The 27,604-nt window shown below is 40.1% G+C and overlaps 1 protein-coding gene across 1 annotated transcript in view; it reads right to left on the bottom strand.

The window, feature by feature from the left end:
* TENM1 (teneurin transmembrane protein 1) overlaps positions 1–27,604 on the bottom strand; it is a 789,930-nt gene that overhangs the window by 6,226 nt on the left and 756,100 nt on the right. The window contains exons 28-32 of the mRNA XM_012475269.3: positions 22,755–22,927; positions 21,467–21,702; positions 9,751–10,047; positions 2,549–2,936; positions 514–1,734 (exon numbers count right to left, since the gene is read on the bottom strand). Of these exons, the coding sequence (XP_012330692.2) occupies positions 514–1,734; positions 2,549–2,936; positions 9,751–10,047; positions 21,467–21,702; positions 22,755–22,927 (2,315 nt within the window). The remainder of the gene's footprint in view (positions 1–513; positions 1,735–2,548; positions 2,937–9,750; positions 10,048–21,466; positions 21,703–22,754; positions 22,928–27,604) is intronic.

The following is a 27,604-nucleotide window of genomic DNA, read 5'->3' as shown; positions in this document are numbered from 1 at the left end:
TCAAGTGATCTGCCTGCCTCAGCCTCCCAAAGCTGGGATTACAGGTGTGAGTCACTGCACCTGGCCTAAAACTCCCCTTTATATGACCCACTCTAAAACACATGATCCTCTCTCTATAGGGAAAAGTTTTGACTTGTGGATAATCCTGGATATAAGCTCAGCTTACTACATTGAAATTCCTAATGTACTAAGGCCACAGGGACCATCATATTGGATTTATATGAGGAAACAGAATCCTGAATTTTTCTTTTATGAAATTATTCATATAAGCTTTTAAGAGTAAAACAGAAACAGATAGCTAAACAAATGTACTAGGATGTAAAAGCATTATATTTTATGTTAACATGCACATTTTGCTCACTCCAGAAAACTAAGGAAGACAGCAAATGCACAATAGCTTGTGGGCTAACTGTCAGGAAGAGGAAGCATATTTACCAAGGCACTGAGATTCTGTGATAAAATCAACAGCACTGAGTTACTCGTTTAGCTTAAAGTTTTACATAGTTTAAGTACCTGTGGTATACTTTGCAACGTCTTGAATTTTGCCAACTGGGTAGTTATTTTCAAAGGAGTAGAGGTTGAATGGTTTAGGAAGGAGGTTCAACTGTTTCCATACGTGATGATTAGGCGTTGTCCATCTGCCAGCGACAACATCATAATCCCTTTGCCTCAGGTGCACTAATTTAGTAAGGAAATCATAGAGTCCTCCATGAAAACCAATAATGACCTGAAAGTCGGGGTAAGTGTCATGATAGATATCGCCATAAGGTGTGTATAGCATCTCCTTTATGACCTGGCCTCGGCTGCTGAACACAGCTAGTGGGGTACCTGTATTATCACAGGCTACGTAATATTCTTCACCACTGCTTAACTCCATGGCAATAAGGTGACCTTGGAGATCATAATACAGAGATGTAATCTCCGAGCTTGTGTGGTTGTACAAATGAGTAACTCTTATGGGGTTGGCAAGGTCTGCATAAAAGAACTGAAGGTGCTGCCCTAGGCTGGACTTACTCGCAACGCGTCGCCCAAGCCCATCATAGTAATACTGCACAGTCCAGCCAGAAGCCTTATTGTAGGCTTTCTGCAGCAGGCCATTAGAATTATATTCAAAAACATCATTTCCCCTCTGCCTGAGAAAGCCATCTTCATCCATTTTATACTGAATTTCTCCTAATCTGGTAATGCGGTCTCGGAGGTCATATCGGAGAGGAGTAAGACGAGCACTATTCCCATGGCTTAAGAGGTTGATGTTTCCATTCAGGTCGTAACTATAACGCCACTGGGTTTTGTCATTTACAGAAACAGTCTGCAGTTGTCCATCAGCATCGTATTCATAGAAGTACCTTGTTATATTGGCATCTACTCCTACCCTTATGTCACAGATTACCATGCGGCCCACATTATCATATTGAATAGTCATCCAGTAGGCAATTGCCTTTAGGATTTCATATTGGACTTCAATGACTTGTCCATTGGCACTGAAGATTTTGGTGTGTTTCATTACTGTAGTAGTTATGACTTGATTTAAATCATAATTAATTACACTGAATTTTCCAAACTGCTCTGTTCTGCCAGAGACATCAACATATCGGTACAGATCTATAGGCAAAGGGGTTTCATTGATTACAGCTTGCATGCTGGTGACGCGGAAATTGTTGTAGCTGTAGTCAAAACGTGCATTCACAAGACCTTCTTCACTGAATCTGAAAATCTGGCGTCCAATAAGAGGTCCTGTAGGAACCAAAACAAAACAATAAGAAGCTAGGCGATCAATGTGGAAGAGTCAGAAAGGTCTAGTGTTATTTTATTTAGTACTGGTGCATTTATATTCATAATAAAATATGAGAGATTGATCTCTGATACAAAATTCCTGGGCATATTATCTCATAGATATATATTCTCATAGTGGTAATCTTCAAATATAAAAAAATTAGAATACTGTATATAGAAAATTTTAATTATAGAAACTACAGAAGTAATAACACATCCAGTAGCCTAGGGTGATGAAGCTGATATTATGAACATGTTTTCTTACTATAATCACTGACAAAAATGCTTTCATTTCATTTAACCTTTGCTACAAAGTCAGAGGGTCAGGTTTTGACAAAGTCCAGCATTAAAGTAACTGGATTTGGGCATTCTATAAACCCAAAGGGTGAAATACATTAGAAAGTTCTGACTTGTGAAGATATTTTGTCATCAACTGTGGCTTATAAAGTTTACACAGGGCTTGAGCTAGTTTCAGTGAGACTTATATCTTGCAGTTTCATCTTTGAGAAGATTTAGTGCTGAGCAGGAATGGGTATACAGTTACACTAGGCACTTAGATTTCAAATTACTTGAGAGCCGAAAGAAAGAAATGTGCTACATGTTTTTAAGAAATCAGCTTTCATCAGACTATAACATGCTTTAAATTTTCAATATCAGAGAATTTGATAAGTAAAGCGAAAGTTGAGTTGAAAGTGCTTCTATCTCTCACTGTGGTCAGCAAAAATGTCATTAATAGTGATGTCACTGTACACATCACCACTCTTTCACAACAAACCTGTTTGCCTGTATCTGATTGTGCAGATGAATCCATCATGCATCAGGTGTATTGTCTTAATCACTCCAGAAGACTCTTCATATGTCAATGTGACCTGAGTGGTATCATAGAGAATCTCAGAAAGCCTTGCTTGCTTGGTGTACTTGTATAAGACTCTGCGCCCTGTCCCCAGATGCAGGGTCTGTAGCAATCGGCCATCTCGACTATAGTCTTGGATAAAAGAAGTGCTACTGTCTGGTGGGGTATAGATGTTCCGGTAGTAGCCCACTGAAAGCATGGTTTGTAAGCTGTGACGCACCATGCTAGGCATGGTGACTGAGAGCAGACAATCTGGTTGGTCATACTCAAAGATGTAACGCCGCTGGCTATGTAAGAGAAGCATCACAGACTGAAACGAGACAAAGGCAGAAGAGCATATTATGGACAACTAAAGTTGAAGCGATTAAAGAAAATACACATTCATCCATTCAACACAAATTAAGCACTTACTGTATGCCAGACACTGTGGCAAACCCTAGTGGATACGGTACTGCACAATAGTGGTAGTCTATCTTCATGAAACTCACAGTTTTAATGGAGGAGAAAGACAAGTGACCAAGCAATTACAATATAGTGTGAAATGTGCTATGACAGGGGAGGTACAGAGAGCTTCTGGAAGGCAATGGAAGACCAGCTAACTCAGATTTGAGAGACCAAAGAAGGCAGAAGTCTTGGATAAAGTGGCATCTGAGTTGAGACATAAAGAATGCCGGCTGGGTGTGGTGGTTCACGCCTGTAATGCCAGCACTTTCGGAGGCTGAGGCAGGTGGATCATGAGGTCAGGAGCTCGAGACCAGCCTGGCCAATATGGTGAAACCCTGTCTCTACTAAAAATTCAAAAATTAGCCAGGCGTGGTGGCACACGCCTGTAGCCCGAGGTACTCAGGAGGGTGAGGCAGGAGAATCGCTTGAACCTGGGAGGTGGAGGTTGCAGTGAGCTGAGATTGTGCTACTGCACTCCAGCCTGGGCAACAGGCTGCTCTGTTGAGCAAGGATCCGTCTCAAAAAAAAAAAAAAAAGAATGCCTAGGGATTGTACAGGTGAAGTCAGGGGGCCTGAGGCAGGCATAGGAAAAGAGTATTGGCAGAGAGCACAGCCTTGTGAGGGTCTGGATATGAAAAGGAACATGACTATTTTCAGAGAATGAGGGAAATTTTGTGTGGCTAGAGCTTGAGTATGTTGAGGGTGGTGGGAATGGCAGGAGATGACGTCAGCTACGTAGGCTAAGTCCAGATCATGCTAGGCTTTCTAAGCTACACTAAGAAGTTTGGATTTAAGCATGTTGGCAACAGGGAGCCATTGAAAGGTTTCTATTTTATTTCATTTTTTAGAGCCAGGGTCTCACTGTGTTGCCCAGGCTGGATGGAGTGCAGTGGTGTAGTCATAGCTCACTGTAGCCTTGAACTCCCAAGCTCAAGCTATCCTCCTGTCTCAGCCTCCTGACGACCAGTGTGTGCCATTGCATCTGGCACCCTTGAAGGCTTTTAAGCAAGTTAAAGGACGGTTGCAAGAGGGCACTTGCAAGCTGGGAGAAACTGTCAAGTTGATATTTTAGAAAGGGTATTGTTGCTTCAATGTGCATTTGTTTCAGAGGAAGGTAAATGGATAGCAGGGCATTTCACAAATTGATTTATAGTTACCATAAGGTATTGATTGATTTCATGTAGTAGATGTATTCCTAAAAATTGTGCATAAAATATTATTATGGTATTATTATTGTTTTGCAATTGATGTTTTAACTTCACATTTCAATTTGTGTTTTAATATCAGGGAAACATTTCGTTAAAATTGAATAATTCTCTGGTTATGCAACCCCTCTCCCCCAAACTGATCTGTATTTCAGAAACTGTTTGTTGAAGTATAATGCTTAGTAGGTAATAGATGGTTCATAAATATTGATTGTCTTATTTTAATTCTAAATATAGACATAAAAGGAGCACTGCTTTAGGGAGGACTCTAATTGACTGACATGTACATCTCAGCTTTTAATAAAAATTACTCACTCCTGGAAATTCTGATATGACTCCCTAGGGGAGCTTTATCCCTCTCCACTTGAAAATTACCTTTTCAAGCAAAGGGATTTAGTTGAGGGTTATTTATTAAAGTTTGTGTTATGAAAACAATAGGTATATTTTCATTTTCTAAGCACAAATTATATAAATATGAATGTGAGTTACATAAAAGTATGTAATGTACATTTATATCTTCTGAATATGACATTACATTCTAATATTGAATGTGCTTTCTGAAACTACATATCCTCCCTACCCTTCTGGGAATTATTGATTTTTGAATTGCCTCTCAGTACCATGAAGTCAAAGTCAGTGGTTATTTGCTTGTTTGTTCATTCTTTCTTTTCCACCAACATGATGCCTGGAGAGCCAGAGGTGAGTGCAGAAATCCTGTCAACTCATCACTTGTGGGCAGCCTGCAGCTTGCCACAGCCTACAGTTCCACCGTTGTGACTTCTGAAAACCTCCTGAACAAAAGGAAGGAAACTTGGAAATCCTGAATGGGCTTGGAGACATTAGGGAGAACTGCCTCCTTGGACCAAGGCAGAATTCAATAGAATCAGCAAGAAATTTTCCTATGAATGGGGCAGCAGGTGGCAGGGGCCAGAGGTGGAAAGGCTTTATACAGGAATTGTGGAAAAGCTTTTGCATTATCTCTGTACTGAAAGTCACATTTCTCAGCTCCTTTCCACTCTCTTCTGTCAACTTGCCATGAGCAAATGACATCTGTCACCTGTGACATGGGCCAGGGACAATCACCATATGGCCTCCACACATTATCTAGTACCAGCCTGCCTGAGCCATGCCTTTTCCAGTCACTGTACCACTCTTTCCAAGTATTTATGGTATGTCATTATTTTTCTTTATTTTTTATTTTTGAGACAGAGTCTCGCTCAGTCGCCAGGCTGGAGTGCAGTGGCGCGATCTTGGCTCACTGCAACCTCTGCCTTCCGGGTTCAGGCAATTCTCCTGCCTCAGCCTCTCAAGTAGCTGGGACTACAGGCACATGCCACCATGCCCAGCTATTTTTTGTATTTTTAGTAGTGACAGGGTTTTACCATGTTGGCCAGGATGGTCTCGATCTCTTGACCTTGTGATCCACTCGCCTTGGCGTCCCAAAATGCTGGGATTACAGGCGTGAGCCAACGCGCTTGGCCTATGGCACGTCATTATTATTCTCTCCTCTACTCTCATCCTGCAACCTGCAGTAAACCACTGCCTGAACCTTGTTCCTAGGTGGTGCTGATACTGAGCTGTCTCAAAAGCTCTTGGTCTGATTTAAAGCTTCCTGCCAATGGCAAGAATGTGCATGATGTGATTAGAAATCAAATGAATGTAACTGTTATTTTGCCAAAATACCATTTAGCTCATTTGGCTGCTTTTTCACTTTGGGTGGGCATTATTATCAATTTGTTCAAAAACAATGCTTATCAATCTATCCAATGTCCACAGTACTGCTATAGGATAAAAGGTCATTTCTTATTAGTCCAGATAACAGAGTGGGAGACTTTTATTCTTTTAATTGATTGTGAGGTTCTAAAAGAAATAATTGTAAAAACAACAACAGCAACAGCAATCATGGCTGTATGCTTATTTGAATGAGACTAGAAATGAGAGCAGAAATTTGAAAAGTTAAAGCATTTGCATGACCACCAGATGGCAATGTGGGGCCACCTGAAAGCTGAAGCCAAAGTCATCATTCCTGTCCCTCTATGTAGCCTCTGAAAAAGCCCCAAAGAGGCAATTGCTGCAAATGTATAAGGCTAAAGTATCTTATTAAATGATTATGAAATATATTTAAATGCATTTTAAAAATGAAGTTCATAAGAATTATTTTAGGAAACTGAAAGATTTACATTTACTGTAATACAAAATTTTGGCCCACAAGTCTTCAGAATATAATTAACTCAGAGAAGTCTCATAAATCAAGACAGAGAATTAATGACCACATAGAGAAAATTTAAGAAACAATAATTGATTTTTTTAATAGGGAAGAGATCATTAAGCAACCACAGCCATTACCCAAATAATTATTTTCCTCCTAATGGCTACAAACCGTTGTGCATGAAAATGATATGCATAACTTTCACTTACTCTAGAGGAAGTCAAACTATTTTTACAGCATTTCTGCATGTTAAGGTGAAAAATCTGCCGCTGTTTTTTAATACATCGTGACATAGGTATGGCAAGCAAATTCACAGGGTTAGTATTTCAGAGTATAAAAAGAGAAATCCATTTTAAAGTTTGAGAATTCTTAGTTTAAAATATACTATGAGAACCAGCCTCTTTGTGCCTGCTCTGCCCCTGTCATAGTGAAAGAATGTGTCACAAAGGCCATATTAAAGAGAGGACTGGAAAGAACACAAGGAGATAGAAAACCTCAAGTCACTGAAAAAGTTACATATTAATGGGATTTTGGTAAATTCAATGTTCTTTCACTTTTCCCCATTTGAAATTGAATCACAATTTCAAAGATGCTTTAATTTCCTTCCTTCCTTCTTTCCTTCCTTCTTTCCTTCCTTCCTTCCTTCCTCCCTCCCTCCGTCCCTCCCTCCCTCCCTTCCTTCCTTCCTTCCTCCCTCCCTCCCTTCCTTCCTTCTTTCCTTCCTTCCTCCCTCCCTCCCTCCCTTCCTTCCTTCCTTCTTTCCTTCCTTCTTTCCTTCCTTCCTTCCTCCCTCCCTCCCTCCCTTCCTTCCTTCTTTCCTTCCTTCTTTCCTTCCTTCCTTCCTCCCTCCCTCCCTCCCTTCCTTCCTTTCCTTCTTTCCTTCCTTCTTTCCTTCCTCCCTCCCTCCCTCCCTCCCTTCCTTCCTTCCTTCTTTCCTTCCTTCTTTTCCCTCCCTTCCTTTCTTCTTCTCTTTCCTGTTTTGATTTACCTACAAGTAGCAGTTAGTGCTAGCTAGCATCTCTACTTGGGTGCTTTATATAAAGTTATTTCATTAAATTATTATATCTAGCAAATTAGTTATGATTACTGGTAATAATAATGTTAATAAAATCAATATTATGATAAATGATTTTTGGAAAGTAAAGAACCATTCCATAATTATGTGTTTGTAGGTTCTGAGTTTTATATAACAGCATTGCTTAAATCAGTAGCTACCCTTTTAATTAGAGAACAAATTAAATATAAAATCAAGAAAGGAACAAAAGTGAGCTCAAAGGTACAAGTAAGCTGGTGTGTCTCACTGGTCAGGAAGTCACCGGGACTTGTCTTGTTACCTTATTCTGGGTGAGGAAGGTCTTATTTCTGTCCACTGCAGACACTGGCCATCTCACCAAGGTTTTTGTTTGTTTGCTTAACAATTATTGCCAACTACATTTCTGTAGCAAAGAGAACTTGTGAAGTTTGCTTCACATGATTCTTTGCTTAAGTAAATTTGATGGAATAATCAGTGAATTCAGAAAAGAGAAACAATAAAATCTCCTCATTGGTGTCAGAGAAGAGGCTAAATAACTTCACACAGGGATGAAATTTAAGTTTTCAAAAGGCTCTTATGTTATTGTGTAGATAGCCTAAAGGAACGTCTTATGAGACCTAGATGTGACTGTCTGTAGGCAATTAGTTCAGTTGGTCGGACTCTGGTGCTAATGAGGCTGGAGTGATGAGTGCAAACCCATGCATGCTTCTAAGGAGTGCTAGCTACTTAACTGGTCACATGAAGGACCTGTGGAAAGGTTGGTGCAAACCTGTCTTCCTTTCTGGAAAACTAACTCAGCCAATATTCTGTTAATGATCAGTAGCATCTTTTTTTTTTCATATGAAGGTCATCAGTATACACCTTAATACTTTGCCTATGCACACATACCACCAAATATTTGGATTCAGTTAATGTTACAACAGGCTCGGCACTCTGTAGACGCTAGTCATAGGATTTTGCCAATTATTCTGACTTTCGAATGTTGTTCTGAATTTTGAATTTTGAATAATTTTGAATGTTATCAAAATTCAAAAGACGAAATACCTGCTCTATAAGATTCAGATTTTGCTAGTGTGGAAGATGGATTATAGATCTGATAAATATTTTTAGCAGAAAGGGACACGAGGTGAATTCAGCAAAGGACTCCTTTCTTTTGCCCTGGCTTCCAAGTGAACTCTGCTTTATCTTCAGGCATTTCCAACTTGGTAAATTCTCCAGCAACAAACTCAGAGAACTAGTAACATAGTTGTATAATGACATATAACCACTGTCACACTATTTTTATTTAACTTTGGGGAGGGTGTATCAGAAAAGTTTGGCATTATTTGGTACCAATAGGAAAATTTGCCATGTGAACTCTGAGCTCCTACGACTTTTCTAAGAACGTCTAGAAGCTACCTTGTACTGATTACTCTTGAATCCTCAAGGGAAGGCATTTTTCAATTTTTGTAGAAATTAATTTGGGACTGATAAATTCCTAAATTTGTTGAAAGAATAGATTTGGGAAACAAGAGGCGCTATCTTATGAGATTAGGCAGTGAGATAGAGATCAATTACTCTTATTGTCCTCTGGTACCAATCTGGCCAGAAACTATTTTGCTCTGTAGGGACTGATGTTTGACAAATGGTTCCTGTAGTGGGATTAAAATCTTTTTCTATTATTCCCAGACATAGGCCACAAGCTACCATTATGAATGCTATTGTAGACTCACTATACACAAAAGAGTATTACCAATGAGGCCCCACTACCACCATTCCCGCAGCCTGATTACTTTTGGAAATTAGTTTTCAAATGTATACAACTAAAATTTCACTGACTATCCTAACAAAATTAGAATTGCTTATCCTCTGGGTAAAAGGCCCTTTCCCAGAGCTGAGTACATTAACACAATTTTATAATTTTCTAGCTATTTTTCCCTCGGTATGAGCTTTCATAATAATAAAGATACCTTTTCAAAAGCATGAACAAAGATGTTCAAATGAGGAGAAAGCTAAGCCATTATTCTGACTTTAGTCTGAAAGAGTACTCGGCAGAGTGTGGGACTGGGGAAAGTTTGCAGCTGAAAAACAGTTCATCCTTATAACTTCAACATCTTTTTGTCACTTCTACAGAACAGAACAGCCAGAACACAGACTTCTCTCCTGCAGATCCTCACCAAGATGGACAATTAGGGCCATTTTCCATAGTCTCATTCAGAAACTTGAAACTTGTCTTTTTCCCCTATGTACTTACTTTTTCTAAGTAGGTATAGCTCCAAATTTTCCCATCAGCCCAAGTTCTTGAAATAATTTTTCCACTCTGGTCATATTCCATTTTTTCATTCCACGTCCCTCTTTGAATAAATGTCACCAATCCCGAAGGCGAATATGTGATGTTCACTTCATTATATCTGCTTACGGGAGACCACAGAATGGGTCGCCCAGTCTGGTCATAGAGAATTCGAAGGGTGAATTTTCGATGATCATCATAGATCTTTCCTGTGCGGGTTATATGATCAAAATCTATGGAGAGCAGGTTTCTGTTGTGGGCCTATGAGAAAGAGATAGAAAATACATTTTAAGCACAGCCTTGTTCCCCTCATTAGAGCATTCACAATCATGAATCCTTTCCTGATTATTCAACGATAGAGTCTCTCTTGCCTCCAAAGCCTGATACCTTCACATTCCACAGATGCCACCTGTCTTTATTCCTCTACCACATTGTATACTCCTGGAGAGCAGGGTTATGTCTTAATTCCTGGGATAGTACCTGGCATACTCTAGACTCTCAATATGTGGTTGTTGATTATTTCCCCCCAGCTCAAGCCTTAAGTGTAGTGTCACAGTTTTCAGTAATTGTGTGATCTTATTTTATGTAAGTCAGTTGCCTATTAACGAGTGGGGCTTCCTTCATCCTTTTCGCCAGTTAAGTGACTGTAACATAAAATAGTGAATTATTTGTGTGATTAGAAATCAGAAAAAAGGGGCCAGGCGTGGTGGCTCATGCCTGTAATCCCATCACTTTTGGAGGCTGAGGCAGGCAGATCACCTGAGGTCAGGAGTTCAAGACCAGCCTGACCAACATGGCGAAACTCTGTCTCTACTAAAAATTCTAAAATCAGCCAGGCATGGTGGTGGGTGCCTGTAATCCCAACTACTTGGGAGGCTGAGGCAGGAGAATTGCTTGAACTCGCGAGGTGGAGTTTGCAGTGAGCTGAGATCTCGCCATTGCGCTCCATCCTGGGCGACAGAGTGAGACTCCATCTCAAAAAAAAAAAAAAAAAAAATACAGTGAGCCCCCTCTAACTTATTTAGATTTCCTTTTGTGGTTTCCTTGTTCACCTGGGCTTGGAGTTTTATATGATTTCACACCTATTATAGGGGAACTCAGGTTGCCTTGCCCTCTAGTTATGGAATCTCACTTAGCAATACTTCTATGGAGGCCTGTAGGTAAATGAACTAAGTATTGGTAGGTCCCCCAGCATTTGCAAGGCTAGCACTACTAACTGTGTTTAAAGCATAGAGTTAAGTTTGGATTCCAGGTTAAGAAACAGTTAGTACTTTGGCATGGTTCTTGTTCTAGACTTCTACTGTATGCTAGCATTTTCTCTGTGCACCTCAAAACCTTCTAGTCTCAGAGTGATCCTGATTCAAGGGATCTTGCATTGGATTCTATGAAAGACAGTACTCAAATGTGCGTGACTGATGAAATTCATTTGGGTTCACACAAGATAACCAAATAACTAAATGACTTAGTAAAAAAAAAAAAAAGTTTAGAAGAATCAGCAGTTGGACAATTGACCTGATTTTTTCCCTCTTTTCAGCTAGTAGTGTCAGTGTTTGCCAGATTTACCAGTAACTTCTGCTATGGGTAGCTGATTACAACACAATCGCTTAGAAAATGCAATCCTCAACTGTTTTTTGTGTGTGTTTCAGAAAAAAAAAGGTGTGGTTCCTGATTTTAGTCATTAAGAGGTTCAGTCCCTGCTGGCCAGTGCACTGAAGAAGGCCCTGTGGAAGAGGGGAGCTTTGAAGAAGGGGTAGGTGGAAAGTGCAGGGAAGGAATTTTAAAATTTATTTTATTTTAGCTTAGTTCAGTTTAGTTAAGTTTTAGTTTTAGTGGGTTTTGTGTTTTGCTGTGTTAAAACTTTTTATTTTGAAATAGTCTGACTCACAAGAAGTTGCAAAAATGGTAGAGCTGCTGTGTACCCTTCACCCAGCTTTTAGGGGACAGACTTCTGATTTGGGTGAAGAGAATCCTAGTGTATCTGGCAGCAACAAAAACAAGAATGAAAAAGGAGAGGCTTTGAGGAGTCTAAATAGCAGTGAACCGGAGTTAGGAGACATTTAAACTAGCTGCTTGTCTGCGTACCAGTCATTTCTTCTATCTGGGCCTTAGTTTTCTTATCTGTGAAACAAGAGTGATGTTACCACTTTATACCACAAACTTGTACTAAGAATTAAATGAGATTACATATACATGTACTTGGTAAACTGTGAAACAAAACTAGTAATTGTGATTTTTTATAACATAATAATTACTTTTCTCATTTTATTTAGGCTTGTGAATAGGATCACATTTCAGATTCCAAGGTGATTGTAGCTTAGTGTACTAGATTTATATCTGTAAGAGTTGTCAACATGATCCCGAATGAAATGTTAAACATCTTGTTAATGAAGGGAAGGAAAGAAACTCACATTAGGATTTGACTACATTAATCATAGTCAGATTAAACTGATTCACTAGCTACTCAACTAAACTTTATGTTAATTTTAACTTTTGTGGTCAAGGATCTATTTAAATATCTGAAAGCTATGCAATATATCCCAAGAAAAGTGCACATAAAGTGTGTATCTATTAACATTTTTGATATACTCTTAGGGGGCCTTTGAACCTTCCTGAAAACCCAAACATAAAACCTTTTCGGGTCTCAGGGATCCAAGTTCAAAATCCTGGTTCAGAAAGAGTTTTGATCTTAGTGGTCTGGATGACTGCAAAGCTAATGTTCTCATACCAGACCCTGGTCTTCCCCTCGTTCAGAATCTTGTGCTCTTTGCTTTAAAAAGTAACCTTTCCCCCACATCCCCGACTATAAAAGTGATGACTTTTTTATGGCAGGAAAATTAGAAATATAGACATGTATAAAGGATATAATTACCTGTAATCCCACCATCTAATGAAAAATCACTGTTAACACTTCACTGTATTTCATTCCATTTATCTTACTTTTTTGGCATAATCTCTGTGCATACATTTAAAACATACAACTAGAATTATATTTAAAGTGTTGTGTCCTTTTTCAGCTAACGTTTTATCTTTAGCATTCCTTGTGTTATTAGATATTCTTAAAATATAGCTTTTAATGGTATTTATAAAAATACTGTTTTAATGGTATTTATAAAAGTACTGTTTTACTACATGATAAACATTTATTTATCTCTTCTCCCAATTAGAAATCGGAAAGTAGAGTCTTTGTTTTTAATTTTTCTTTCATATCTCACATTTTGATGAACATTTTTATAAATAAGCATTTCCATAATACAGAAACCTATGAGTGAAATTACTGGGTTAAATGAGACATATTAAAAGACCCCTAATACAACTTGAGAGATTACTTTATAGTGCACAGAGTTTGTACAAATTCATACTCCCATTATCCAGTAGTAGGACAGTCAATCTCATTCCATCCCTACTAGCATTGAGTATTATTAGTTAACTTTTCCTACTATGAGAGTGGGAAAATGGTATGCTACTGTGGCTTAAATTTGCATTCATTTGATTACTAGTAAGGTTGAATCCTTTTTAACATCTATTGGCCCTGTGTGTATCTTCTATGAATTGTCTGCTCATGACATTTGCCCATTTTTCTATTGGCGTGTGACACTTTGCTTTTTAAACTTCTTTTGGTTTCAGTTTCTTTATTGGTCAGCTGGGACTAATGATATTTGCCCCTAATTTTGAACTTCTGCAAAAGACAGAGGACCTATCAAATGTTCCATGCCATGAATTGTATCCAGAAGACTAGTGACTAGATAATTAAATCATCTGTGGGCAAGTGCTGTTTGTCTCGGGTAGATTTAATTCAGGGAGTACAACCACAAATTGGGACTCTTGACTCTTTATACCATCTGTGGCCAATGCATGCAGTGTTGTCTTGCATAAATATATAGCCACCTGTTGTTGGGTGCTTATGTGTTGTTATATGCACCTAAAAGGTGATAAGAGAAGCACATATTTCCTGTCTTTTGATACACTGAGTTTGGAAGCCTATAGGAAACCAGGTGTTCTTTCTTGAACTACCCTTCCTGTGGTTTTACAGCCACGTATCTCCAACTGTAATACTGTTCATTTACAATAGCTGTAAAATATCCATGTACTCCCAGAGACAGTTGTAACTGTTGCAATTTATGCTATAATGATAGTTAAAGAGCCAAAGTAACAAGTGATTTCCAGTTCAACTAAATTTGTGGTTTTATTTGTCTGATAGATTAAGTTTACTACTCAAGAACACATTTCTTAATAAAGTCATTATAGCTACATAAGCAGGGATCACTGTTTAAAATCCACCACAAAGCAAGCAGAGGACAACTCTGCTTAATGTTCTTTCTCTGCCTGTCAAGACGTTTGCTGCTGTGCTTCTCTGATTCTGGATAAGGCACTCTGATATTCCAATGCTGCTGAAACACTAGTTTCAAACTCGGGTTTGGAAGTTAATGTAAAATTCAGCTAAGAGCTGAAAAAGAATGAAGGAACTGAAGACTCCACAGGTTCCTTCCTGAGTCTCCTGGGGAAACCGTATGTGAGAAGCCTGGCAAAGAGAATGTTTTTCCAGCTGAATTCTCCCAAACTCCTTTTTGTTGTTGTTGTTGCTTTTTTTTTGAGACAAAGTTTTGCTCTTGTCGCCCAGGCTGGAGTGCAATGGCGTGATCTTGGCTCACTGCAACCTCTGCCTCCCGGGTTCAAGCAATTTGCCGGCCTCAGCCCCTGTCCCACACCGAGTGGTTGAGATTACAAGCGCCCTCCACCATGCCCAGGTAATTTTTTTTGTATTTTTAGTGGAGACAGGGTTTCACCATGATGGCCAGGCTGCTCTTGAGCTCCTGACCTCAGGCGATCCACCCACCTCGCCCTCCCAAAGTTCTGGGATTACAGGCGTGAGCCACTTTGTCTTCAACCTCCTTCTTGAGTGCTCGTGTGCCACCAACCTCTATGATAGGAATCAGAACTAGGCTGAACACTGCTGACTGCTGGGGTCATGGGCAAGGTTGAGAAAGCTCCACATTCATGCAAGTGCTTGCTTTCCTGAAAGATGATAGCCCTTGACCTAAGTGTGGACCATCAATCTTTATTTCCACTCCTTCAGTATTCAGTCTACACTAATCCTTTCCCTGAACAGAGAAGGGTAGCGGGGTGGAAGAAGAAAAAGGATTGAAATCTGGGAATAGCTCCAAGTTTAAAAGGATCTCTTTGGACAGCTGTGCATTGAACAAAATCTTTGAGTTTGGTAACTGACAAGCTGTATGGTGTGGTGAGAAAACTGTGCTTGGTAATATGTTTTAAATAAAGGAAGATGGATCTATGCTGTAATGCATCCTTTGGTTTCCCTTATGGTTTTTTCAGCTGTACTAGGAAATGGGCTTGATTATTGTGCAAACTAGGACCAGAGAGGAAAGAGGGAAGAGTGTGCTCTGGAGAGCCATGAATAGTGTTGCTGGCAGAAATGTGAAAAGAGGGTATATGGGGAAAAGCGAAGCCCTTTCTTGCTCTTTCTGAGAACTTTGTGTTCTAATTGTTCAAGAGAAAATCCTTTCAACCCTTCCAATTTGAAGCTCATTCAGTTAGAAGAATAACGTTGTAGTAGGTTGATCTAAAGGCAATTGGTGATATTTAACTGTTCTTGGCCTACCCAAAGGGCAATTTGCTGTGGTTCAACCGACCACATACTCTCACACCCACACCTGTGAATGTGCTGAACTCTGAGCTATGATCACTGCAGTAGATTTTCTCCCATCCTCAAGGAGGAGAAGGCTGAATTCTCAAGGACACTGTCTAGCATTTTAACTCGCAAGACAACTGTGTTACTTGTTTAATTTTTGCTGAAAAAGTTGGAAGGTGAATAAGTGAGATGGGCCAAATAGCCACGTCAGAGTTTGGAAGATCCCACATTTAATTTTTATGAAGTTGTGAGAATGGATAGAAAAGTCACAGTTGATCTTAAAAAGTACCACATGCTACTTTACTCTCACTAGTTTTAAGGTAATTAGTATTTGATTTTTTAGAAATCAACCACTACATTAATTCCATAGATTTGATTTTTTATTAGTATCTCTTGGTAGACAATCAACAGCTTACTTATGCCTACTTTTATTTCACAGAGTTGCCTACCAATGAACAGGGCATATATTCAGTATTAGAATCAGCCTCTAATATTTCATCTGGAATTTCCATTTTTTTCTTTCTTTTTGAAAGATGACTTTCCTTTTTTAAATAGATGGAAAAAATGTATAATTTCTCTAGACATTTTATTCTTTAAAAATTATTCCATATTTAACAAGAATCATTGTATGACATTTATGCAGGATTTTCAATTGTTTGTTTACATAGTGATAGGTTTCTAGAAAAGTTTACATGACATCATAATAACCTTTGACACAAAACTGCATGAGTTAGAAGGAACCCTTCTGTTCACTCTTACCCAACTACCCAGTGTAACTTACACTTGCATACAACTAGTTGTTTCTAATTCTTTTGAAGAATTTGATTCAATAATGTTTTTTACTCCCAAGACACTCCCTTTACCTTGCCAGCATATAGAACCTTATCACCAGAAGGGATCTTAAGAAATGGGCTTTTGAGTCAGACTGCCTGAGATTGAATCCTGTAATCACTGCTTACTAGCTATGTGACCTCTCTGTGCCTCAGTTTCTTCATCTGTAAAATGGGAATGACAATGATAAACCCATCTGATAAGGTTTTCTGAATGGTAAATGAGTTAATATGTGGCAGTATACAGGGTGAGACTTCAAGGAATGCTAATTGCTGTTGTTATGGTTAATACTATGATTAATAATAGAGATTGCACAATCCATGTCCTTCCTTTTATAGATGGGAAAAGTGCAAAATTATGGGTATACCAGTTCTTCTTCAGAATCATGCTCATTTTTCTCACCTAACTTTATCTATATTATTTAACTTGGACAATTTTTGCCCTGTGCTAATTTGCCCTTGCTTAAATATTTTGCTGTTAACCAATTCATCTGTGTAACCATACAACAGATATTTAACATTTTTTATACGAAATCATTAATGCTTATATATAGGTGAGATGGTGTATGACATAATTCTTTCTTTCTAGTTATCTTAGTGAGGTTGATCCAAGATTAACAAAAATAGGCTAGGCACGGTGACTCATGCCTGAAGTCCCAGCACATTGAGAGGCTGAGGTGGGTGGATGGCTTGAGTCCAGGAGTTCAAGACCAGCCGGGGCAACATGGCAAGACCCCATCTTTACAAAAAAAAAAAAAACCCGAAAATTAGCCGAGCATGGTGGCGTGTGCCTGTAGTCCCAGCTACTCAGCAGGCTGTGGTGGGAGATTCACTTGAGCCCAGGAGTTAGAGGCTACAGTGAGCCAAGATCATGCCACTGCACTCCAGTCTGGCAGACAAAAACAAAAAACAAAAACACAATCAAATATAGCAGGTTCTGTCATTTGTAAGCCCCAAGAATTCCCTGACCCCAAAAATCAATACTGCCCAGTAGCCTTGATATAAGAAATCTCCTGTCTCCAGGGGACTCCTTAGGGGGAAAGCACTGTTACTTGACCGAAAACTGCAGATATATTTTTAAATAGATTAATCTGATTAATCTATCTCTTGTCAGGCTCCCTATCTAAAATTTCACAAAGTAAATACTTCCACCAAACCTGAGGAGAAGAAAGTTAAAATAGTGTGAAGTGAATGAGAATCCAACTCTGAGCACCCTGTAGCTGAGGACCAAGGCAATTCTGAGAATGGAGGGAGAGGCCAGAGCCCTCTTTGGCTCCCTCCCCAGTTCCCCATCATTTGTTAGCCTGAGACCCTGTGTTCGACTGAGCTTGTTTCTCCTTCTCAGCTCACATCTGAACATTCACATGTTTAATTTAAAAACCAACCTACCATATTCTCAATTATCTTTGAGTAGAGGAGAAAATAAATTGTGAGAGTTTTAGATAAGTCTTTGCTTCATTTCACTTGTAAACACATTATAATCCTACTTGATTTTATAATTTTGGTCATAAAGTGCTAAGCCTCCTCCATTGTTTTTCTTTTAACAAAGGAGGCTGCAGTTCAGGGATTTTGCTATAACCTTACAACTCTGTCTACAAAATTTTATAAACAGCTCTGGGATCTAAAGCTGGAATAAATCTCATATGACAGCATTACTATCCATGGACATAGCAAGGTACAAACTGGATGTAGTTCCTAAACCAGTATGCTTTTGGTGAATGCCCAATTCTTTTACAATTGCCTCTTTTGTTATCTGCACTCTAATTTCTCTATTGTCCAGGGAAATGTATTTATGGGGACAGACTGATGCAGCAGATGAGCAGAAACATGGACTAGATGCAAAAGGGCTTTGCAAGGAAGATGAGTCAAACACAACTCAGGTTGGGGAAAATAGATTTTTTAAATAAATGAAATTTCAGGATGTTAATGTGACTTATTTCACTTAATGAAGCTGATGAAGGATGGCTCAGATGTAACAAATCCCTTGCCTGCTCAGGCTGAGCGGGGTATCTGTTTCCCAACACTTTGCCTCTGTCACCTTGAAAAGGATCCTGATTTTGTATGAAAAAAAAATTACTGATTATTCTCCAAAGATATGTCTATCCTTTTCTGATGCTTTTTCTTTCCAGCACAAGGGTCTGGGGGAGGTGTGATCGGTAGCTTTTGGGAACATTTGATGTCTGTCATCTTACCAAATGGGCCTTTAAATGAACCTGTCATTTTGTCCTTGAACAATTAGTGCTTTATGGCCTGCACACTTGCAAATTACAACCACACTTTTGTGTGGGTTTTCAAAAAGGAGCCCCATTTCCCACAGTACAGAAGGGGTTTCTATGTTGTATGATTCGGAAATTCTGTCTCCACAGCTCCGATAGTTCCATCTGCCCTCACTCTGAAATGACAGCTTCACTACAAGAAACAAATGATTCAGTTTAAGGTATTGAGGAACTTGAGACCATGAGAGAAGCTTACTCTTTGTATGCTTACAAATGGGTCACTGCATATTTCGGTCCAGGAAAAGAGAAAATTGGCATCAGCTTTCTCCTTGAAAAGTTACCAGAAATGAAGGGACACCATCTCGGAAATAATAAAGTCAGTGGGAAAAGAGAATCTGCTTTGTTAAAATTGGATTCACACATCCCTTTTGGGAGCGTATTCATTTCATTCAATTAGAAATGCCAAATCTGGGGAAATTGAGGCATCAGGATAAACAAAAATTACTAGGAATGGGGAGAGCAGGTAAAAATTAACCAGTTAAGCAGCCTCCTTCCTCTTTTTGCCCGCTTCATGCTTTTCCTACCTGGAAGCCAGCCAGTTGTCCTGTGCCTCCCACACTTGCCAGTACATTAGAGTCCATTATTTGTCTCTTTTTGTCAGCATTGAAATTAAGAGTCAGGCCCTGCCAAGGTAGCTCCACTGAGTGGGGCAATGATTTATAGATTAATTATTTTAAGGAACAAGGCAGCACAGTGTGATGCAGTAGAAAGAGTGCCATGCTAGGTAAGGACCTGTATTTTAGCCCTGGCTCTGCTCCTTAATAGCTGGTTGACTTTAGGCAAATCACTTAACCTATCTGGGCCTTGGTCTCCTTATCTGTAAATTGAAAGTAACAATTGATGGCTGTGGTGAACAAATAAAATCCTGGCTATGAAACCATTTTGTTCACTCTGAGGCACTAAACAGATGTAAATGACTGTTATTGTTATTTGACTTCTAGAAGCATACATAGTAACACCACCTGGCCACTAAGGGGCCTCATTTTTCAGTCACAGGACCTCAGGGAGTAGCCTAGAAGTGACATAGAGAAGAAGGCCTTGAATTTGTTGCCCTTATAATCCAGTTCACAAATCTGCTCAACTCTGCCACAGGATGGGAAATGGGTCACATTATAATTAGTACTAACTAAACACTTTGCTCCTTAACACTAACAAGCTCCCAAATGTTTTATTACCATTAGCTTCTCAGCATTAAGAACAATCTGGGATATGGGGTGTAAATTACAATTTATAGTTTCTCTCCATTATCTGTGCATATGGAGGACAGAAAACAGGATTGGTTGTTCTAGAAAATGGAAACTTCCAAGGTCACATAATATAGGATGTTATCCTAAAGAATGAAAAATCCCAAAGCCACATAGTATATGATTTGGTTCAGAATGTTTTATCGAGGCTATCAGCTGGGAAAGGCACTAGGAAATCAGGAGTTCAATACAATCTTTCTGTGATGAGTCCATGATGTTGATAAGCCATAAGTTGATAATTCTTACTTTCTCTAGTAGTACACTTTTATTTTACAAGTGAAAAAAAAAATCAAGGCATTTCTTAAGCCATTAGTAAAACACGGTATCAAGACCAGATGTCTAACTTCCCCATCCAGGGTTCTATCCAGGAGGTCCTATTTCTCAAAGGATTCTGATAGAACCCCTTACTGCTACGCACACAGAGGTTTGACTATTTGGATTGGTTTCATTTCTCCATTCAGTGGCATATCTGGTAAATATTCTGTTAGAAACTTGTCAATAGAATTGAAACGTACAAATTGACTTGTGCATATAAACAACTTCAGTAGCTGTCAAAAAAAAAAAAATACAGCTACCACCCACTAAAGTCTGTGTCTGTGTGTCACCAATAGAACTGACTGAAAAGTAAGCAATTTTGTGTTTTGTTCATATCAAGCCACATGACTGGTTTGACTGCTTCTCTCTGGAATTGGGTGGTTGTTTGGTGGTTGCACTTCCACAGCCATAAGGTTACCAAATTTTTACTGTGAGCAAAGAAAATGCAAAACGCTTTCCAGTATCAGGCGTGACACAGGTGCTCAAAGCAGATCTGGCCTCAATAGTGAGTGACTATTTCCTGCAGGTTGGCAGTTGCTCTAGGGCTGATATTGAATGTTACTACATGTAGAAAGTTGGCCACATCATCCTAACACTGGTTAATGTTCAAGAGGAGATAGGTCAACAGAGTGCTATGGTGATTGTAGGCTTTGTGTGCTGCAGAAAAGCTGACAGAGGTCTTTTGGTTAACTCTGGTGAACTCTGCTTGGTAAGGACTTTAAAACTCCCAAATCTATAACTTCTTCCAGGCAGCTCTGAGTTCCTCAGCCCAATCTCAGTACTATTCCTTTATTCATCCCTCATTAAGTCAGGGTCTGCAGGACAGACCTCTGCAGGATGTGATCCAGGTCTCAGTCCTTTATCCCTCTGGCCCTGGATATGTATGTATTCATGGCGATGCTATCATTCACCGATTTTCCCTTCTAACTTGCCTTTGCCCAAATGTTGCCTTTTGTCTCACATCCTCTTGTGTGTACCTGTGAGGTCTTTCCAAAGAGCTACCTGAAAAGCAGGGACTTCGGTCAACTCAGTGAACCTGATAAGCATCTCCAGGGCATGCTGGGAAAGGTGCTGAGGGCCTCCTTTGACTAAACACATTTCTCCAGCCAGACTTTCTTGGTGCCTGAAATTGCTACTATTAGAGCACTTTAGCTGGCTAATGACTAAGAAAGCTCCTATTAGAATGCTCATTTAAGGATACTGAACCATTATCGGCCATTAGCATCCTCTTTTGAATTAGTATATCATATAAACTAGTCTGTCACCTACAAAAGCTTTGGAGAAATGGGACTTCAGTTTAGGGAGGCTCTGCAGTTTTTTTTTTTAAACCTATAAAAGTTCTATATCTTGTGTAAAGTCAAACCTTACCCTCAGCCTCCTTTCAAAAGCCGAAATGTTGCCTTTGTTTTGCTCCTTCCTCTGCCGCCACTCGATGAGGTTTGCATTGTGCTCTCCGGGCAATGAGATGTTGCATTTGCCCAGGGTAGGGTTGACTGCCCCTGCCAGGATGTGGGGCTCTGAGCTGAGGCTGATCTCCATCCCGCTAGCAAAAGTGACACGCAGGGAACCATCTGGACTCACCCGATAGGTACTTTGAGTATTTTCTGTAGACAGAAGAGCAAAGAAGGAAGATGGGGAAGGAAGGGAAGAGCAGGAAGCAGAAAAGAGACAGGTTTAGTTTTAGGAGGCACGTTTGGGAAGGGATAAGCAGGTGGGGTGCTGTGGTCCTAACTGCCTTCTGGGCTAGACTACTACTCTGACAGGTAAATGTGTTCCCTATCCATTTGGGTCTTGTTATTTTCACAGCTGGAGTATCTGTTTCTTGGATAAAAGACTCTTGTCTAACACTGCAGGCTGTTTTTGTTTTTGTTTTTTTCTTTTTTCATTTTTAAAGAATTCCCTCCTAAACTCCCTCACTGACTTGTTATGCTGGGAGCTAGAATGAAAAGAGCATGAAGTTCAGCTTAGCACCTTACCACCTGGGGCCACCATCACAGTTGCTGTACTCCACAAAATAACACCAACAAAAGTTGGTACTATTCCTCTTAGAGTGCCGGCCTCACAACCTAACAACAGAATGAGGTCTTAATGACAGGGCAGAGAGAAATCAATTTCCCTTGGTATACTTCTCCTCTAGCTTCTAAGACATTCCTTCCAAATCGTATCTTCCTTCCTTCCTTTCTTCTTCTGTTCTTCCTTACTTTTCTGTCTTCAAATAGAATGAGTTTTTAATTCTCTCATTTCACTTATATTCTTGCTTGGTCTGTATCTTAAGATTTTCCCTTTTCTTCACCTATGTTGGCATTGATCTAGAATGCTAAGCTCAGCTGGAGCCCAGGCTCCATTTATTTAATATAACCTAGCCAGACCCTGAAAGAGCTTTGCAAACAGCCGGGTGCTGGGAAATGAGTTGATAGCAGAGCAGACTTGGCAAGGATTGAACCTCATGACTCCCACAGAGATGTGCCCAAAGTTGATATGAGAACTTGTAAAAGGTGTGAATTTTGTCTGTGTTTCAACCTCCATAGCTGGAAAACAGGAAGACTACATCTTCTCAGCTAGAGGTGAATTGTGTTTATTAATGGTGTATGCAGGTTTCAGGGTGGATGTTGAGATAGGGGCTGTTACAGTCAGGTATAGTTGGAAACAATCTTACCTTGTTTTAAAATATATATGGTACTAGTTGCCGTCAAGTTGGTTGACATGAGGACATTTTCGCGGTTGGAAGTATCTAGCTCCACTTTTGTCAGTTTCTCCAGGTCACTGTGGAAGCTGCTGACCTCTCCGGTGGGAAACGTTGCATTGGTCAGATGTCCCTCGGGGTCATACCTGAGGAATGTAACCAATCCCAGCTTTGAAGCCTCTTGGCAGTGATAACAGGCTTTTGCAAAATAAAAATCACTTGGCAGCTAATACAGTTTAACTTTGAGTGATAACAAGTATTATTAACCTTGTTCAATAAGAAGAAAAAGGTCAGAGAGATGATTAATCAAACGAAGGTATTTTTTGCAGCTTCTGAATTCTTGATGACTTCCTTGAGCTGTGCTGTTTTACAGAAAAAATATATCTGGTAATGAATCACCAGGGTGGAACACTGATTTATGAATCATGTCCTGCTGGGTGCAATGTTGCAGGGAGGCCTCCGTTTGCAATTTGGGTCGATCCCATTAGATGTGATGGATTGTGAAACCCAGCAGAGGGTGCTATTGTCAAAGAAAAAGAAGGTACAAAAGGGCCCTCAAAGGCTGAGAAGCCAATATACTGACTTTGTATTATGATGGGAAAATTATAATATGCTGCTGTTTAAGTTGCCAAATTTAAAATGAATGAATCAGTCTTCCAACAAAATGAACAAGCACCGAGGATAATGGAAACATGTTCATTAAAACATTCTGGAACCCCCGATCTTGATGTCACTTAAATTTTAAAAATCTTTTTAGAGTATAGTACATAATGTTTTGTAATTTGTCTATATGAGTAAGAGACAAAAAATAATTACCTGGGATAATAGGCTATAACCTAGATCTAGAAATAGAGTCTAGGGAGTTTACTTTTTCAAAAAAAAAAAATTCAGAATTATTGGCAATCTCACTGTCCTCCAAATGAAAACTGCTTCCCTGAAGGCTTTTGATGTGGAGCTGTTCTTTTATTGCCAATAGAACCATGAAAAATAAACACTTCATTAAAAGTAAAGACATGCACTTGGAAACCCATTACTGTTTTCAAGTTGCAAATTACAAAATATTTAAGCACTTTTATTTGCTTTTAAAATGTTAAACAATTATATTCTTTTTACCCAAAATGAGCAGGGTACAGCCTGGACACAATGGTAGACACTGGCTCTACTACTCCCTCCCCCAGCAATTATGCAAAGTGGCGTAGTAATTCAGTATTAATCCATTACATTCTAAAGAACTCAGGCTGGGTAGTTGCTCAAATTTTAATAACTATACTAGCCTTGGGTAGGTTTGGGAAAAGGGGCTGGACTATATTTTATAGGACAGACTTGAACTTCAGCCTATACATAATGCCACCTCAAGTTCACTTCTGCATATACATGTGCATGTGTGTACACACACATACACACTACCAGTTAAAACAGTCGCATATATGAATAGAATGAATCAGATAGGTTATTGACATCATAGATATGCCAAGCCCTAGATGTTAAATTCAGTGTCTCCTTTGTTTAAATGGATTTCAGTCAATATAGTTGGTACATTGCTACTATGCAGCTAAGGACTCATTATCAAAGAAAGACTGAAGGGTGCTGTTTGTTTCTGGGATTGATGGCAAAATCCTTCCCTTTGCCCAGGCAGTTTGCCCATGATCTGCCTGCTGTGGGGCTCTGTGGCTACAAGAAGCAAGCAGGCCCCTGGCAAGAACAGAGCATGGGAAGGTTTGACCCAGTTTAGCCCCAACCTTGTCTGTTTGGTCTTCCTTCCAGGGGAGGAAAACAATAATATCCAGCCTTTTTTTTTTTTTTTGAGACAGTTTCGCTCTGCCACCCAGGCTGGAGTGCAGTGGTGTGATCTTGGGTCACTGCAACCTCTGCCTCCTTGGTTCAAGTGATTCTCGTGCCTCAGCTTCCCTGAGTAGCTGGGTACAGATGTGTACCACCACATCTGGCTAATTTTTGTAATTTTAGTAGAGATGTGGTTTTGCCATGTTGGCCAGTCTGGTACCAAACTCCTGGCTTCATTTGATCCCTCCGCCTCAGCCTCCCAAAGTGCTGGTATTACAGGAATGAGCCACCATGCCCGGCCCAATGTCCAGCCATTATAATCCAAAGGTAGAGGAGGCAGGAGTTTGCAGGCAGTAGACAGAAGGAAGCTGTTGCATGCTTTTCTTATCAGGGGAAGTGTGGCCCCAGCAGCCTGGATTATGCAGGCAGTTCCTCTCTGTTCCACATGAGGCACCAGCAACTTTGCCTCATTGGTTTCCCTTTCCTGATTTCTAAAGGGATTCCTCAACCCTTGGCAAGGTCACTCTTTATCATTCCTCCAGGAAAGCCGAGCTTAGACTATGGCCCTGGATGCAGGTTCCACATGGACTTTCCAGCTTGGAGGCAGTTTCCTTCAGTCACGCAGCCCCGTGTTTTAAGGCAAGATCTCATATAAAGGTAAGAGCAGTGGTTACATCCACTCATCAGAGCAAGATGACAAGATCAGATACCAGTTGAGCCATCCATGCATGGGGGTACAAGGATCAGAATTCCCAATGAACCTTAGCAGTGGCCTGTGGCTAAATCTGGTATCCTAGTCCATCTACCCAAACACCTTTTAAGCTAAGTTATTGGTGCTGTTTGTCTGAGATACATTGTAAAGCTTATTCCCAAGAGCACAGGCATGTTCCTACACATTCTGTACCCATCCCTACTCCCCATATTGACAGTAGTATATTCAGAGAGGCAAGCTAAAGATTCCTAGATAAGACTGTAATTACCCAGATAGATTTAGCTAGGAGACTGCTTCTTGTTTTGTTTTGTTTTGTTTTTTGTTTCTTCTGGTGAAGGAGGCAATGGTGCTGGGAATAAGATATTTCTCATGGGCCTGTCCAGTTGTTGGGTAGCTGGAAAGTTATATTGCCTCATTTCCTTTCTGTGGCCAGAGAGGCAAATGAAAGTGTGCCTTGACTGTAACTCCATGATAAAGCACCCCAACTCCAACACACTCACATACCCCAGTTCTGCTAGTCTCAGTCAAAGCAATCACATTTAACGGTATCTGCAGGGTGATGTCTCTGATGCTCAATATGGCCCTGGATCAAAACATACAGGCCCTACCTCTCTTTTGGGTCATTTCCAAAGGAAGAAAAATAGGCAGATGTACATATCAGTGGGTAATTCCTACAATTTTGGAAAGATTGCTCAAAGTGGATAAGAAATAGAGGGAGACTTCGCTTCCTATGGCTTACTTGAGTTTTTTTCTGTCATCACAGGGGAATGCATCTTTCCAGACTGAATGTCCAAAAAACAAGTTTACTCAAAATCTCTTCTGCTGCGTGTTTCCCTTTGGTGCCTTCATCCTTCGGCGCAAAGTATAACCCAATATGCTTCAACTAATCCCCTCAGGCCACAGCATGGGAGCAAACCCACCCTCTCTGCCTCCATGGCATAGCACTCAACTAACTAGGCATGCAAATTCTAGCTGGTGAATTGTATCATCAGGAAATGACAGTTGCTTTCATAGTCATCAGAAGTGGGTTTGGTAAGAGGAGATTTGATATCAAATTGTCTGTTGCTGTCCTGATTTTACAGGCTTCCACTGTGATGGACCCAGAGGGCACCAGCCAGTTAAGTATTGAGCACACTCACCCTTTTCCTCAGCACTGTCATAGGCTCTGTGCATGTGCACTTAAGTGTGTGTGTGTGCATGTGCGCTTGAGTGTATGCGTGTGCGCTTGAGTGTGTGTGCATGTGCACTTGAGTGTGTGTGCATGTGCACTTGAGTGTGTGTCCGCATGTGCGCTTGAGTGTGTGTCCGCATGTGTGCTTGAGTGTGTGTGCGTGTGCGCTTGAGTGTGTGTGCATGTGCACTTGAGTGTGTGTCCGCATGTGCGCTTGAGTGTGTGTTCATGTGCACTTGAGTGTGTCCGCATGTGCGCTTGTGTGTGCATGTGCGCTTGTGTGTGTGCATGTGCGCTTGAGTGTGTGTGCATGTGCACTTGATTGTGTGTGCGCACATGTGCGCTTGAGTGTGTGCGTGTGCACTTGAGTGTGTGTGCATGTGCGCTTGAGTGTGTGTGCATGTGCACTTGAGTGTGTGTCCGCATGTGCGCTTGTGTGTGTGCATGTGCGCTTGTGTGTGTGCATGTGCATTTGAATGTGTGTGTGCACTTGAGTGTGTGCGTGCACTTGAGTGTGTATGTGCATGTGCACACATGTGCACCCCAGTAGAGCAAAGGAAACATTTGTAAAGAAAATTCAGTATCCATTCTTGTCCTTGAGAAGCATATAGTTTAGTTGGAGAGATGATATTTACACATTATTAAAAATATATTTGGTCTGGTATTTTCTCATAAGAGATAGCTTGCCCTTTCCTTTGAGGACAATTTAAGCCAGAGTTAAACTGTTCAGGATAAAACTAGAGGCTCCTACACCTTTGCTTTTAAGAAAATATTGCAGATAATAGAAGAAAAATTCATTACTTATTCTTTTAAAGGAAATATGAAAGAGTCAGACCCTCTTTACATCTCATGTCAGAAAGCTGACCAACCTAATAAGAATTCTTTAGGAAATATGAGATTCCTCTTTCCTCACCAATAAATTCCTCTGGCGTCCTATGATTCAGTTCCAAGTCATAATACCCTTCTATCTTCATTTGTCCTTCATTCAATAAATATCAGAGTCTTGTGCTAGGGACCAGGGATACAGTGCTGAATGAAATTCAGTCTAGTAGGGCAGATACAATATGTACACAAATAACTCTAATGCCAGAATATTGCCATGTATTTCTGTAAAGAAGAAACTGTAGAAGCTAGGAAGAGGCAGAGGTCATTTTCAGC

The sequence above is a fragment of the Aotus nancymaae genome, unplaced genomic scaffold (genome assembly GCF_030222135.1).
Source record: "Aotus nancymaae isolate 86718 unplaced genomic scaffold, 86718_ANA_hifiasm-v0.15.2.pri h1tg000004l, whole genome shotgun sequence".
Classification (NCBI taxonomy): Eukaryota; Metazoa; Chordata; class Mammalia; order Primates; family Aotidae; genus Aotus; species Aotus nancymaae.
The sequence above is the reverse complement of the archived record's forward strand: the minus strand, read 5'-3'. Positions and strand labels throughout refer to the sequence as shown.